Source organism: Ranitomeya variabilis, chromosome 1 (assembly GCF_051348905.1).
Source record: "Ranitomeya variabilis isolate aRanVar5 chromosome 1, aRanVar5.hap1, whole genome shotgun sequence".
Lineage (NCBI taxonomy): Eukaryota > Metazoa > Chordata > Amphibia > Anura > Dendrobatidae > Ranitomeya > Ranitomeya variabilis.
The window spans coordinates 978,524,304-978,540,824 of NC_135232.1; the positions used below are offsets into that span (position 1 = coordinate 978,524,304).

The window sequence follows — 16,521 nt, forward strand, 5'->3', positions numbered from 1 at the left end:
AAGTCCCATGTTTGAAAGGAGAGGCAATTAAGTATCTTCTCTGTCACTGCATTTACACTCTATGTGACTGCAAAGTATTGTGCTCAGTTATGCTTATCAGTCTGGCAGAATTTAAAGAAGTTGTCCATGTTTTTTTTCACTGTATGTCTAAAAACGAACAGTCAGGTAGTTGCTAACTACATAACTGTTGTCCCCGACGTTGGTACAGAGTCATTTATTCAGCTGTTCCATGTCAACAGAGCAGCTCTTCTTCCGAACTGCTCTGGTGATGGGGTATCACTGCTGGCTTCATGATGATTGGAAGCCAGGAAAAAAAGCTGCTGCGATGTCAGCGGAAGCCACTGAATTGACAGCACAAGTACCTGCCTGTTAATGCTTAGGTACATTGTAAAAAAAAATCTCGGATCCCAGATAGTCCCTTTAAATGGAGCAACAGTGTGTATGTTCAACCACGGCTCCATTCCAACAGGTTCTCAGATCCCCTGTTTTTCAGATTAATTGGGTTCCCACCAGTTGGTTCCCAAATCTGCGTAGAATTATGTGTAGAACCTATTGTGTGTACAATCAATCTTGATCCAACCTTTTTAACTTTTTGGAATCCTGTGAAAACTTTTGTAAAATTATAGTAAATATGTAATATGTCACAAATTTCTATTCGTATTAAAATACATGTATACATTATATAGACAATAGTCTTGGGTTTTTGACTTTCAAAAAAAAAAGTCAATATTCCATAACATTTCCCAGAAAAATCCGTACAGGTTTGTAAAAAATATATATCTGCAATAAATCATGAGAAAATGTAAGATACATTTTTTATCTTTTTATTAAAGGAGAAAGTTTTAATATGTGGTTTGTTAATAGGCAAACAATGGTGATTGCATGGTTTTGCTTTGCAGATAATGATTTTGCAATTGGACGTAAGAGACAGCCAAGAGTCACAATAAAACAACTCAGAGACATGTTGAGGTTTGATGAGACTGCATCATATTCTTTTGTCTAGAGAAACTACATATCAGATATTTAAGACCGTTCAGTAGCAGCTCAGTACCAATATGTTTACTCCATTTGCCATTTCCTTTTTCAATGTAAATCCCAGATACTTCACTTTTTAGCACCATATACAAATACCCACCTCTTACAGCTTGTTCATAATTCAACTGGGCTTAACAAGATGAAAGAAAATAATAATGAATTACACAAAAAGTTTATCTAAGCTTCAAAAAGACATTACATTAAATATTTATGTAAAAAGAGATAAAATTAACACAATTAGAAAAAGCAAATCGATATAATTGAAAAGAATATAAAATGTACAAAAGTAACACAATGAAAAATACAATACAACAAAAGCCTTTAGCTGGATTGAGGCATCTGTCTACTTCGGATGTGATTAATATATGCATTGGTCCAAGCACATTGTAGGAAGAAATGAAAGGTCAGTTGAAAATGATTGCATGAGGTTTTAGAGGGAAAACCCTCGCTTTCTTAGTCACACTTACAAGACTCGGTGTAACTGATCCCACCCCGCGAAAAATGCTTACATCATGCAAATAGTCTTTACAGGGATTTCAAAGCTGACATCAACAACAGAATATATTTCCACCATGATGGTATGCAGTGCTGTGGTCAGTCTTGTAGCAGAATTCCACAAAGTCTGTCCAGTAGACATTATATATTAGTATGACTGTCATGTCCTAATGTAGGGCTTCATCGGTGTAAAGTAATATTAAAGGGCAGCCATACTGACTAATACCCTCTCAATGATGTGGTGTCTAGACCAAACAAATGTTAATGGAAGGATTTATCCAACGTCTCCTCTCATAATGACATAGTTGAACATCTGCAAGACTGGCAGCCCGTAAACAGACTTCCCTGTTTACAGTGTAAAAGTGCTATTCCCCAGGAGAAATAGCAATATCTTGTATGTGCTTTAAATATTGATTAATTTCGTCGTCCATTTATCCTTCAGTGTTCCCCTTGCACTGGCAAGCGCACTCTTCGTGGTGGTCCAGAGCCACGTCTGTCAATGACTTCTGCAGTATTCTTGAACCAGTCCTTTGCTTTACCTGTAGAACCTATTTAAAGGATCCAAAAATGACAAATTAATAACATTAGTACAAAGATATTACAATACCTGGAGTATCAAATGTGCATGAAACATACATAATATTTACAGTTATCACTAATACATCCCCCTTTCTATATGTCTTATTGTGGCAGTCCATATTTCTCTCTATGAGTATGAGCGAAGAGTGGAGTTACAATACATTCATGTTTTCCCTTGTCTCCGTTAGCCAACTAGAGTTGGGCAAATCTCCCAAAATTCTGTTCATTCAGAGTCACCAAGTTTGGGCTTGAATATTAAATTCTCATTTAATAAATTCGTTATCAATCAAATCTGCTTAGAATAGAAATAAACTATTATATGTGTATATTATATGTATTGCACCACAAGAGTTCTCCACTGGCTCTCTTGATTGTTCCTCTTCTGCCTCCTTCTTATTCTGAGTTTTCCGATGCTGCCGCTGACTATGCTCAACGTGGTCACATCTATGATGTATCAACTACCCTAGGTACCGCTTGGGGCCTAGTCAACATTAGTACTGTAAGATACTTAAATAGAAGAAAGCCGAAGAGGAGTATGAATAGAGAACTGGGGCTGGGAGCTGCGCCAGTGAAATAAATACAAGGAAAGAAAAGAAAAGGTGAGTATAATAGTTTGTTGCTTAAAGCGAACCTGTCAGCAGGATTTTGCTAAGTAAACTACAGACAATGTCAGGTTGGCAGTGTTAAACTGATTAAAATGATATATGAGGTGAAGAAATTCGTCTTGTGGTTCTTGTGTTAGAAGTTTTCACTTAATAATATGCCGGTGCTCCGGGGTGGGACTGTAGGCAGAGACTTATCTTCCTGCTGTTAGCCAGAGAAACCAAGGAAAGACCTGGCCGCATGCTACCCCCGAAGCACAAACAGTCTGTCTCTACGATGAGGAACATGTTTGTGCTTAGAGGCGAATTGTGTGCATGTCTTTCCTTGGTTTCTCTGGCTTACAACAGGAAGATAAGACTCTGCCTCAAATGCTGCCCCAAAGCACAAGAATTTCATTAATTGAAAACTTCACACACTGATTAAACAGCAACTACAAGACGGATTTCTTCACCCCAGGTATCATTTTAATTAGTTTAACACTGCCAACCTGACAGTTTCTGTAATTTACTTTGCAAAATCCTGCTAACGGGTTCACTTTAATAGTTTGTTGCTTTGTAGCCCTTTCCAGTTTTCAGAATCTAAAATATTACTACCGGCTTTATATTTTGTTATTATATTTTGTTTCATGCAAATCGAATTTTTGAACTTGTTGCTTTCCTGTGCGGTTGGCGGGCACGTCAAAACAACGCATCTGTATACATGCGCATACATCCGCTTGTCCTGCGTACCCTATGTTAAAGATAGGTAAGCAGGACGCATGCAGAAGTATGCAGAAGTAGGCGGGGCTTAGCGGGAGCCCTTTGCCAAGCCCCTGAATTCTAATGTGAACTTAGCCTAAGTGCCATAAGTAAAGTACACAGTAGTTAAACTTGGCAGTTAGTGAGGCAGGAGGCCGCTATGCAGGATATTCAAACAAACTTGTTTCTAGTTCATTTGTGCTGTAAAATGTGTTTTGAATATCTATGTTCTTATATCTTTATCTATGCTCTAGCTGCTACTTTCTTTCAAATGTACCACTCTCTCACATTTCGTCCACTCTATCCACATCAGTTCCTTTCTCCTCCCATCTCTTGTGCACACCCCATTTTTTTTTCATATACTTAAAACACTCCTATTCGTCCTCTCCCAACGTATGCCAAATTACAATACAGCAGATGCTTTCACAAATCACTGAAGCATCTGCTCATTCCTTCCATTCTACGGCTTCTGCACCTTCCAGTCTGTGATGTTCTCATTCTTTGTCATGTGGAAACTTAAGATCCCAAGTGATAATGTACTCTCCCATCTTCCACTCATCATGTATCTCAAATATCATCTATAGGCCTTTCACAGCTTACAAACTCTCATACAAATGAAGATGGGAATACACTGAGCCTGGTTTTCTCCCAATTTTATTTAACCCCTTCATGACATGCGCTGTGCATGTCAAGTCCCCTATTTTGATGTGGGCTCTGACGCTGAGCACACATATTTTCCGGCACATGTCAGCTGATTTCATCAGCTGACATGTCCCCTAACAGCTGAAGGTGGAATCACGATACACCTGCGGCTGTTAAAATGTTAAATGCCGCTGTCAACCTCTGACAGCGGCATTTAACATGCTCGGGCCGGAAGCATGTCACAAATCTCACCCATTGGCACCCGCAGGTAGCCGAAGGGTTGACATGACAGCTCGATGTGTGCAGGAGACCTCTGTGGTTGTCATAGCTGGATAGCTATGAGCACAGGCCAGCGGTTGGTGCTCACAGCAAGTGATCATTTACCTACACACAGCAGGGCTATGGAGACTATTGAAGCAAGTAAAAAGTAAAAAAAAGTTTTTTAATTATTAAAAAATAAAAAATAAAGGTTTAAATCACCCCCATTCGCCCCTTCAAAACAAAGCAATTAAAAAAAAACATATTTGGTATCGCCATGTTCAGAATTTCCCGATTTATCAACATATAAAAAGAATTAATAAAATCTGTAAATAATGAGGAAAAAAATTAAAACACCAGAATATAATTGCATAAAAATGCAATAGCGGGCGATCAAAACATTGTATCTAAACCAAGATGGTATCAATAAAAACATTAGCTTGGCACGCAAAAGAAAAGCCCTCATCAGCCCCAGATCACAAAAATGGAGACGCTACAGGTCTTGGAAAATGATGTAATTTTTTACAAACAATTGTGGAATTGCACTTTTTTGCAATTTCACCGAACTTGCAATTTTTTTCCCGTTTTCCAGTACAATAAATGGTAAAATCAATGGTGTTGTTCAAAAATACAAAAAACCAAGCCCTCACACGGCCATGTTAATGGAAAAATAAAAAAGATATAGCTCTTGGAAGAAGGTGGGCCAAAAACAGAAATGCAAAAACAGAAAATAGCCCAGGGGTGAAGAGGTTAATGTATGATTATACTAAGTCCTCTCTCCTATTCTCTGACCACAATTTTCTCTGTAGAAATGTGTTGCCCCACTTAAGACACCCACACAAACTGCACTTATAGAAATCTACATGCAAACAATGCCCAGCCACTTATGAAGAATTGTCAGTCATCCTTGGCCCCAATCTCATCCCTCTACCGTCACAAGTTAGGTTTGATACATTATAATAAGACATGAAAAGTGCCTTTGATGAAGCTCCACTCTCTTCATGCAGTGAATTTCTAGGTCAGCATCTATGGATAAAATCACTTTTAGAGGAAGACTTCATCTATTATAAGTTTATGCTTAAAACATATAACCGGACCTTTACCGTTCCAAACAAGCCTTCACTACAGTCATGACCTCACTATCCAACATCCAAAATGATCAAACAAATTTAAATTTTTAATGATAACACAGGTAAACGCGAAGTGCAGTTTTTAAATGAAGGCCTTTATAATTAAGGGAAAAAGAAATCAAAACCTACAGTGCCCTGTATGAAAAAGTGATTGCCCCCTAGACCTAATAACTGGTTGGGTCACCCTTAGCAGCAACAACTGCAATCAAGCATTTGACATAACTGGCAATGAGTCTTTTACAACTCTCTGGAGGAATATTGGCCCACTCATCTTTGCAAAATTGTTGTAATTCAGCCACTTGGAGGGTTTCTGAGTATGAACTGCCTTTCTAAGATCATGCCACAGCATCTGAATCGTATTAAGGTTATGACTTTGCCTAGGCAACTCCAAAATATTGATTTCATTTTTCTTAAGCCATCCACAGGTAGACTTGCTGATGTGTTTTGGATCACAGTCCTGCTGCATGACACCAGTGCCCTCCAGCCTGGTGTCACAAACAGATTCCTGGACATTCTCCTTCAGGGTTTTTTGGTAGACAGCAGAATTCATGGTTCCATTTACCACAGCAAGTCTTCCAGGTCATGAAGCAAGAAAACAGCCCCTGTCCATTACACTATCACAACCATATTTTACTGTTGGCATGATGTTCTAAAATGCTGTGTTACTTCTATGCCAGGTGTAATGGGATATACACCTTCCAAAAAGTTCAACTTTTGTCTCATCAATCCACAGAGTTTACGCCCAACAGTCTTGGGGATCATGCAGATGTTTTCTGACAAAACTGAGATGAGCATTAATTCTTATTGCTCAGCAGGGGTTTTCGTCTAGGAACCCTGCCATACAGACCATGTTTGCCCATTCTCTTTCTTATGGTGGAGTTTTGAACACAGACCTTAACTGAGGCAAGTGAGGCCTGCAGTTCTTTGGATGTTGTTGTGGGGTCTTTTGTGACCTTTTGGATCAATCATTGCTGCGCTCTTGGGGTAATTTTAGCTGGCCGTCTACTTCTGGGAAGGTTCACCACTGTTTCATATTTTCATCATTTGTGGATAATGTTTCTCACAGTGGTTCACTAGAGTGCCAAAGCTTGAGAAGTGGCTTTATAACCTTTTCCAAACTGATAGATCTCAATTACTTTGTTTCTCATTTGTTCCACAATTTTTTTAGAGCGAGTAATGATGACTAGCGTTTGAGGAACTTTAGGTCTATTTCACTATGTCAGACATGTCCTATTTAAGCGATTTCTTGATTGAGAACAGGTGTGGCAGTATTGAGGCCTGTGTGTGGCTAGGGAATTTGAACTCAGCTTCCCAACTGTGATAAACCCCAGTTAAGTTATGATTTAGGGGAGTGGGGCAATCTCTTTTTCATACAGGGCCCTGTAGGTTTGGATTTCTATTCCCTTAATAATGAGGACCTTCATTTAAAACTGCATTTTGTGCTTTGGCCTCTATGTAAAACTGAATCTTTCCAAAATTAAACAAATTCTTGTGCTTCCTCCCTCTACTGACCTACCTAAACTCGATATTGCCATTTTCATGAGCATAACTCTTAAGTAACACATTTACTGTCTTGGGGTTATATATGCCTCAGAACTTTCCCTCACAAACTATGTTCAATCACTCACTCATGTCACCTGCACTTCAAAAAACATCTCAAGAATCTGACCTTTGCTTACCTTTGACACTGCAAAAACTCTTCCTGTTGCTCTGATTAATTCTCGCCTGGACCACTGAAACTCTACTAATTTGTCTACCTCTTATTAAACTCTTTCCTCTCTATTCTGAATGCAAAAGCCAGTGTCACATTTCTGTCCAGCCGCTAATCTGTTGCTTCCACCCTATATCATTCATTTCACTGGTTGACCATCCACTACAGAGTACAATATAAACTTATCACTCTCTCCAAAAAATATGTCCACAGTTGTGCACCACCCTGCATCCCCTCCCTAGTCTCTGTCTACCACCTTCTGTTCTGTTAAATATCTAAAACTAACATTCTCTATGATCCAAACCTCCCTCTTCCCACAGTTCTCTTGTGCTGCACCAGTTGTCTGGAATGTACTACTCCAGACAAATTTGGTTAGTTCCCATATCCATACTTTTAATCATGCTCTAAAACATTTTCCTTTAGCCTGTTATTCCTTTTGAACTATTTCTAAGATTATGGTTCCTTCTACCATCTATTTCCACACTCACTCTCCATCTCCATGTATTCAATAGCATTTTGCATCCATAGTTATAAATATACTGGCTGATGATCGGTTCATGTAGTTTTATTTGAGTACACTTATTTATGATATTGATATATGGACCATACACTGCAAGTGTTGTTTACATTTGTGTCACTCCTACTTCCTTATAGATTGTCTATAATGTGTTATATTGCTGCACAAGTTCCCTCTGATTAGTAAAAGCGCTGATGATTATGTCGACATCATAGAAATAAAATAATAATTATTATTTATTGTTATGTGCCAACAGAGGAAACATAAACCTGTCGGACACAAACCAGAATAAGACCCAGACTTGGAGCTTGTACCTGAAGATCGCAGCACCTTTAAGAAGTAAAGCATACTAGTATGCTTCATAACGTTCTAATTAAAACTTATTTAATAAATGTTGTTTTTTGCTGGAAAACCTTTTAAAATAATATTTCTATATATGATAAAAAACCCTTAGTTTCCAAAAATGATATTAAACAACTTCAATTAGCTTAGAATGCTGAAAGAGAAAACAAATGCATACCTCATGGTACTTCTTGGTGACTTTAGTCGAGGTGCACTGGCATTCACCACAATGGTGGCTGCAGCATGCACAGTTTCCTCCACATCGTTTCACTAGGAGGCAACTTGGCCAAAATATGGCATCTGTCCTTTTTAACTCCTCCCGTAAAGACACAGAGAAGTTACGTGGCGTACAGCTGTACAGCCTCACTTCATCTCTCAGAATACTCAGGTCAAGCACTAGCGAGATAGAAAAAAGAAAGATGCAATTATTGTAGGAGAATTCTATTTGCTTTATGAAATCTCAAATAACTGAAAAATTCGAAAGCGACATTCACATTTAGTGTAGAGTTTACATATAGATAGTTTCCAATTCTCTGGGGGAGAAAATCATCAATTGTCCTCTTCCCTCATTCCCCTGAGTCACATGACAGCAATTCAGATTCCCTGGATCTCACTGTGCTGTGTGAGATCCACAAGTGGCTTATAGGACTCACTCTCACCACATAGAAATCGCACGAGTGCTGTCCGAGATTATATTTTATTAGAGAGCACTCGAGCCAATATTACTCAATGGGGCAATGCTGATGGCCAAATTTAGTCAATGACAGAATCTGTCAATTGCAACATGCAGAGATTCCGCTCCAAAATCGCAAAGGTGCAAGAAAAAAATTGGATGCCATTGGAGCCACAGTCACGCATCCAATTTTTACCAATACATTACAATACCATTCTGTACCATGTATACATGGTCCTGGGAATGATTAATAGCTGCTGAGTATAAAAATGGATTGTATACGGACAGCACACAGCCGGATGACAAGTGAGAAAAAAATCATCCCACTTTTCTGGATGAAGCTTTGACCAATTTTTAAAACGCTTGTTTGTCCCCAGGCTATCGGTGTAAATCTATGGAGTGAAACAAAACACGTGAGCACTGCTATTTTGGTGCACAGGTAGGTTCCCAAACCAGATGCATATAAATATAAAGAACCTGGCACTCAACGTGGATTAAAGGTTTTTTTTTTTTTGACCGTACTACAGAATAAAAAAAAACTTTAATCCAAGTTGAGTGCCAGGTTCTTTATATTTAAATCTATGGAGTGTCAGAACCAATCTCCATATGCTCACACAGTAAAGAAGCCTCCAGCTCATGCAGAGAGCCCAGTGTGATACGGAAAGTCTGAATTGCTGAATACTGAAGAAAACCGTGATCGGTGAGTATATTACCACTCTCACTCTCCACTATGCTAACATTTACACAGGTTTAGAGAATAAAACCATTAACGGAGGGGCTGCTTTAATGATCATTCTTTGCATATGAAAGCGTAGTCAGCTCGTCTATATAGGCTATAATGAATGACGATCAGCTTTTTGTAGCCGATCGGTGGTCATTTAAAGAAAAACTCCCATAAAAATTTTCATCCTCTTAATATATTGCAGTCGTCATATTATATAGCACTGTGTACTTACAATTGCTCATTTTTCCTTTCTACCCAGTTAATTTTTCTGTTTACCATTAGGCTTATGACATAATGTGATTAACTGACTAGCTGAATCCTTCTAAAGGTACCTTCACACTCAGCAACTTTACAATGAGAACGACAACGATCCGTGACGTTGCAGTGTCCTGGATAGCGATCTCATTGTGTTTGACACGCAGCAGCGATCTGGATCCCGCTGTGATATCGCTGGTCGGAGCTAGAAGTCCAGAACTTTATTTGGTCGTAAGATCGGCGTGTATCGTCATGTTTGACAGCAAAAGCAATGATGTCAGCAATGTTAAACATGGAGCTAACGACCTGTGAGAACGATAAGTGAGTCACCGTTACGTCACAGGATCGCTCCTGCATCGTTCTGGAGCTGCTGTGTTTGACGTCTCTACAGCGACCTAAACAGCGACGCTGCAGCGATCGGCTCGTTGTCTATATCGCTGCAGCGTCGCTGAGTGTGACGGTACCTTAATCTCAATGTAGAAACAGAAGGAGGTAAATTTTCCCAGTATGAGTCATCACTGCAAAATTCCATGGCAGGAGGAGAAGGGAGCAGCTGGGTCAGGAATTGAAGGGGGGATGATAAATGCAAGGACAAGAGACTTTTTGTTTCTACATAGATCTGAGAAAAGCAAAGAATTAGCTGGGTAGAAAGGCAAAACGAAAAATTGTAAGTACACAGTGCTATATAATATAATGATTGCAATATATTAAGAAGATAAAAACTATAAAGGGAATGATTTTTTAATGGCCATGATAGGTAGGAGTTGTTAAACCAGTTACTACAGAGAGGAGTACTAGAATTACAGTAAAAAAAAATATAAAATGTATGTATGTACTGTACATTAATGTTAGAAACCTGGAGGATTTAGAAGCAATAATATTGGCAGAAAGTTGTTATATTGGGGACAACAGAGACATAGCTGGACCACTATGACGTGGCTATTACCGTATATACTTGAGTATAACCCGACCCGAGTATAAGCCGACCCCCCTAATTTTGCCACAAAAAAAACAGGAAAACTTAATGACTCGAGTATAAGCCTAGGGTGGAAAATGCAGCAGCTACTGGTAAATTTCAAAAATAAAAATAGATACCAATAAAAGTAAAATGAATTGAGACATCAGTAGTTTAATTGTTTTTGAATATCCATATTGAATCAGGAGCCCCATATAATGATCCATACACTTTATGATGGCCCCATAAGATGCTCCATACAAAATATGCCCCATATAATGCTCCATACAGTTTATGATGGCCCAATAAGATGCTCCATATTAAAATTTGCCCCATATAATGCTGCACAAATTTTGATTATGACCCCATAAGATGCTCCATACAGACATTTGCCCCATACAATGCTGCACAAATGCTGATTACGGTCCCATAAGATGCTCCATACAGATATTTGCCCCATATATTGCTGCACATTGCCCCATAAGATGCTCCATACAGATATTTGCCCCATATAACGCTGCACATGGCCCCATACAGATATTTGTCCCATATAATGCTGCACATGGCCCCATAAGATGCTCCTTTTCCAAAGATTTATTAAGTTTTCCAATAAACAGGGTAGTTAAAGGGTGGGGAGGGGAAGAAGGGTTGGGGGGGGGAAGGATATGATGGGGGGAAAGGAGGGGAGTGTAGGATAGCAACATACAATACAAACACCAGTAAACAAGTAAACATATACAGAAGAAATAAGATTGCAAGCCATTTAAGGCCAATCATATGTTAACAACAATTTAACAATTAGATAATAAACAGAAATGTACAGTTGAACGATATTGCACCTAGAAGTTAGTGATGAATGAATTAAGTGATGGGTGGCGGAAAGGCCTTATCCCATTTGCTCCACTTCTTGTAGAATTTGCCAAACTGGTTATTGATCAGAGCGAAATTCAGTTCATGGGATCTATGTTGTTGAAATAATTGTAAAATGATATCCGGATTTGGGAGTGTTTTGTTTTTCCAGTGGAAAGCGATGGTATTTTTTGCTACAAGACATAAATGGATGAGTAAAGGTTTAAATGCCAAATCCAATTCGCCCAGATTAAGGGATAGAAGGGCCATTTGAGGGGTGAGGGTAATGACTTTATTGGAAAGTTTATTGAAAATACTGGAAACCCGAGACCAAATTATTTTGACACTAGGACAATCCCAAAACATATGCATTAGGTCTCCCTTGAAGCCGCAATCTCTCCAGCAGAGGGGTGAGGCTGAGGTTGAGGAACCAAAGTGTGCCATTTTTGCCGGCGTAAGATACCATCTGCTGATAATTTTGAAGTGCGTCTCTTGAAGCGGAAATGAGATTGTGGAGTTATAAGTTATGGAGAGAGCCTCTTCCCATTGCTCTGGGGAAAAAGTAGAGTCAAGGCTTTTTTCCCATGTAATCATGTAAGGGCTTTTTGACAAACTTTCTTCATTGTTAAAGGAGTCGTAAAGGAAGCCATGGCTCCAGAAAATTTTATGATACGGGTTATTTAGGACTTTTATGGAAGCATGGGTGAAGTTCATTTTTGAATTGAGGAATGCATGGACATTATCTTTTAGGAGAATGAATTCTGTGAACAGGGAAGAGGGGACATTGAAATTTTTCCTCAACGATACGAAATCTAGGAAACTGGAGCCGTTGTGAATTTCCCCCAATTTTGTAATTTTCAATTCTGACCAAATGGCGGGGAGAGTTTTGTTAGTGAGGCTAAGAATAAGAGTGAGGGGTAAGTTTTTCAGAATGGAGAATTTGTGTGTCCGTCTCCTTGGTTTGGAGAATTTGCGCCATGCTTGGGCAATGGCAAGGAATAAAGGATGGGCATTAAGGTTGGGAAAGTGGTTGGAGATTGCTTGGATAATAACGTTTCTTAGTTGTTTACCATTATTTAAAAATAGTTCTAAGTCGAACCAAGCCTGAGGCTCGTGCTGAAAAATCCAGTGAGTGCTTTGTTTGATCAGCAAAGTTTGGTAGTGGGCAATAATGTTGGGAAGGCCCATGCCCCCATTCCCTTTTTTCCTGTATAATGATAGGGTAGAAATCCTAGCCCTTTTCCTCCCCACAAGAATGTGTTTAACATGGAGTGAATGTTTGTCAAAAGTATGACAGGAATGGGCAGAGGTAGGCATCGGAGAACATATAGGATTTTTGGAAGGATAAACGTTTTTAGAGTGTAGTTTTTCCCCCACCATGAAAGTTCTTTCTCTTTAAAAATTGAACAGTCTTTACTTACTGATTCTGACAATTTTCTCAGATTTATTTTCATCATATGATGGAGTTTGTTACAAAGAGTAATGCCTAAGTAGGGGATCTCTCTGTCACACCAGTTAAGGGATGTTTTTTTCTTTATTGCATCTATTTGTTTAGTATTAAGGTTAAAGGGGAGAATATTTGATTTTAACTGATTGATTTTATAGTTAGATAAATCTGAGAATTTGTCCAATTCGTTGAAAACCTCAGATACAGAATTTTGAGGGTCAGTTAGTGTCAGAATGATATCATCTGCAAATAGGCTGATTTTATGCTCCTTATGGTGGGTGTGGATACCTTTGATTTGGTCATTGTTGCGGATGCATTCGGCTAGGGGTTCAAGGGCAAGATTGAAAAGTAAGGGTGACAGGGGGCACCCCTGTCTGGTGCCATTTGTGATAGCAAAGGAGTTCGAGGTATGGTTATTGGAGAGTATTTTTGCACTTGGATTGGAATATAATGCCATCCCAATCTATCCGATCGAAAGTCTTCTCGGCATTAAATGAAATTAAAGCTGTTGGAGTTTTGGTTGAGTTAGCGTACCTAATAGCGTTTATTGATCTCCTTGTGGCGTCTGAAGGTTGTCTCCCTTGGGTGAAACCCATTTGATCCTTGACCAGTAGATTCAGGAGAAAGATGCTCAGTCTATTAGCTATTATTTTGGAGAATAATTTTATGTCTGTATTGATAAGAGAGATGGGACGGTAATTGGTCACTAGTTCAGGGTTTCCTTTTGGTTTCGGTATTAGGACAATTGAAGCCTTAAGCATTTCTTTTGGAAACAATCCCTGCTCTGCAACAAAATTAAAGACTTCTGCAAGGTGGGGAGATAAAAGTTTACTGAAGGTTTTCTAGTATGAATTATTAAATCCGTCAGGACCTGGGGATTTGTGAAGGGATAATTTGTTGATAGTATCTTCTATTTAGGTGGGGGAGAAAGGAGTAGACACATAAGCTAGGTCATCGGTTGATACAGATGGGAGATTTATTGATTTGAGGTATTCCTCAATACCTGAAAGATTGGATTGTGAGGGGGAGGAGGATGGTTTGAGGTTATATAATTTTTGGTAAAATTGAGCGAATTCGTTTGCTATATCCTGGGGATGAGTTCAAATATCGTTTTTGGAGGTGGCTACAATTCTGTTGATTCTGTTGTGGATTATTTCATTATTTATTCTTTTGAACATAAAAGATGTTGCTTTGTTTAGTGCGGAGTAGTGTTTATATTTTGAGGATTTTACTGCGGCATCATAAGGAATGCAAATTAGTGATTTACGTTTTTGTCTCAGATTTAAAAGTTCAGATTGGAGAGAGGAAGATTGAGGTTGATGGGCTAATATTTCTGATTCTTTATTCTGAATTTGGGTTTGGGTTTCTAAGATTTTTCTTCTGGTCTCTTTTTTAATTTTAGACGAAATATCAATGAAGGTACCTCTAAGTACGGCCTTGTGGGAGCACCAATTATTGAAAGGGTTGGTAGAAGAGGATTTGTTGTCTAGAAAGAATTGAGAGATGGCCTTTTCTATATTTTGCTTGTGAATGGGGTTGTGAATAATATTAGAGTTGCATCTCCACATGTTGGCTTTCTTGAGAGGGGGGCCTAATTGAATTAGACTAAGGACTGGTGAGTGATCAGAAAAATACTTTTTACCTATGGAAACTTTCAGAAGTCTGAGGAGAGTGAACATGTCCGTAAGGATTAAATCAATCTGAGATGCGGACTGGTTGATGTCAGAAAAGAAAGTATATTCTCTTGACGACGTGTTAAGGCATCGGAATGTGTCGAATAGTTCATTTTTAAAAATCCACTGGTTTACATTTTCCGAGGGACTGCGAATGTGTGAAGAAGAATCTACAGAACTATCCGGTGTAATGTTGAAGTCTCCAATGAGAATTAATTCTCCTTTTCTAACATTAGAAATAATTTTCAAGAGTTTGTTTAGAAAGCGAATCTGGTGACGGTTAGGAGCATATATGTTAACTAGGGTGCAAAGTTGTTCATTAATTTTACAGACTAAGATAAGGTATCTTCCATTGTCATCTTTGTATTCATTTATAGCTTCAAAGGGAGTGGAAGAACCAATCATAGTGATTACTCCAGCTTTTTTCTGAGGGCCGCAAGATTTGAAAATATGGGGGAACTTCTTATGTTTAAGGTTGGGATGATTGTTAATCATGAATTTAGACTCCTGAATACAGGCGATATCACCTCTTCCATGGGCTATTCAAGCCTTTCACGTTGTACGAGGTCAGATTAAAGCTCATAATAGATCTAATTTAGATAAGGTGCAATAATGATTAGTAAATAACTGTGTAACCTGTAACAAACAATTACAATTATAGAAAATATTCAAATACTAGAATACAATCAGTAGTAGTCAACAAGAATCGACCTGTGAAATGAAGCAGAATAAAAGCAATGAACAATAAACATAGGCACATCACTCAATAGTGAACCGCTACTAAACACTTGGGGTATTACTCGTGGACGGGTAAAAGCGAAACCAATTGTAATCATGAGAAGAACCTAGTAATCAGTAAAGTAACTTATCATTTTCCATTACTTTGTCTTGGTCTTGAGATGGACTTTAGGAAATTGGAGCCTTCCTCTGGAGTAAAGACAGGAATAGTTTTGCCTTGGTAACGAATTAGGAGTTTGAGAGGGAAACCCCAGTTGTACGGGATTTCTAAATCCCTGAGGGCAGAGGTGATGTTGGAAAAGGAGCGTCTAGCGTCCGATGTAGATTTTGACAGGTCTGGGAAGACTTTCAGGCTACTGTAATGGTCAGGAAACACTTTTTGTTCTCTAAGACACTTTAGGATTTTTTCCTTCGTCTGGAAAAAGTGTACTCTCAGGATTGTGTCTCTGGGTATGTCGGCTGCTAGTTTTGGGGGCCGTGGAAGTCTGTGAGCCCTGTCAATCTCGAGATCAGATGGAGAAAGATTTGGGATTGCTGACTTAAAAATATCTTTGATATGGTCGGAAAGTTGTTCTGGTGGGACACTCTCCGGGATGCCGCGTATCTTTAAATTATTGCGGTGACTTCTGTCTTCCACATCTGCGAGTTTGAGTTTGAGATTGTGGACCTCTGCAGAGAGTTCCTGTATGTCAAAAGACGAGTCTGCAGATTTGCGTTTGAGTTTTTGAAGTCTCTCTTCATGGATGGAAATTTTTTAGGAGAACTTTTCGAACATAGAATCTAATTTGAGGTCAAACTGTTGTCTTTGATCTTTAAAATTTTTGTCCATATCTCTTCTCATATTTTCAATTTTTTCAGTTAGGTTGACCAAGGAGGATAGTACATCTCCCTGTAGCGACTCAAGACCTGCTTTAGGTCCCCCTAAGGATGGAAAGTCTTTTTCGTAGTTGTAGTTTGAGGGATTTTTCTTAGCCTTGGTTCTGGCAGGGGAGGGATTTGGAGAAGTGTCCTCTGATTCTACATCAGAGTCAGATTGTTCATGTGAGGAGGTGCAAACATTTCCCCATACTCCTGGAGCGTTTCTCTTGAGGTTTTGAGTTGTGTCCATCTCTGCGGGAGGTTGATTATTTTTACCCAGATTATCTGGTGAGTAGTGTT

At 38.9% G+C, this 16,521-nt stretch overlaps 1 protein-coding gene across 2 annotated transcripts in view; it reads right to left on the bottom strand.

The window, feature by feature from the left end:
* Positions 1-810: 810 nt before the first annotated feature.
* PDGFC (platelet derived growth factor C) overlaps positions 811-16,521 on the bottom strand; it is a 392,151-nt gene continuing 376,440 nt past the window's right edge. For both annotated transcript variants that reach the window (XM_077279398.1, XM_077279399.1), the window contains exons 5-6: positions 8,228-8,445; positions 811-2,078 (exon numbers count right to left, since the gene is read on the bottom strand). In XM_077279398.1, coding sequence (XP_077135513.1) covers positions 1,962-2,078; positions 8,228-8,445 — 335 coding nt within the window. In that variant the 3' untranslated portion in view covers positions 811-1,961. The remainder of the gene's footprint in view (positions 2,079-8,227; positions 8,446-16,521) is intronic.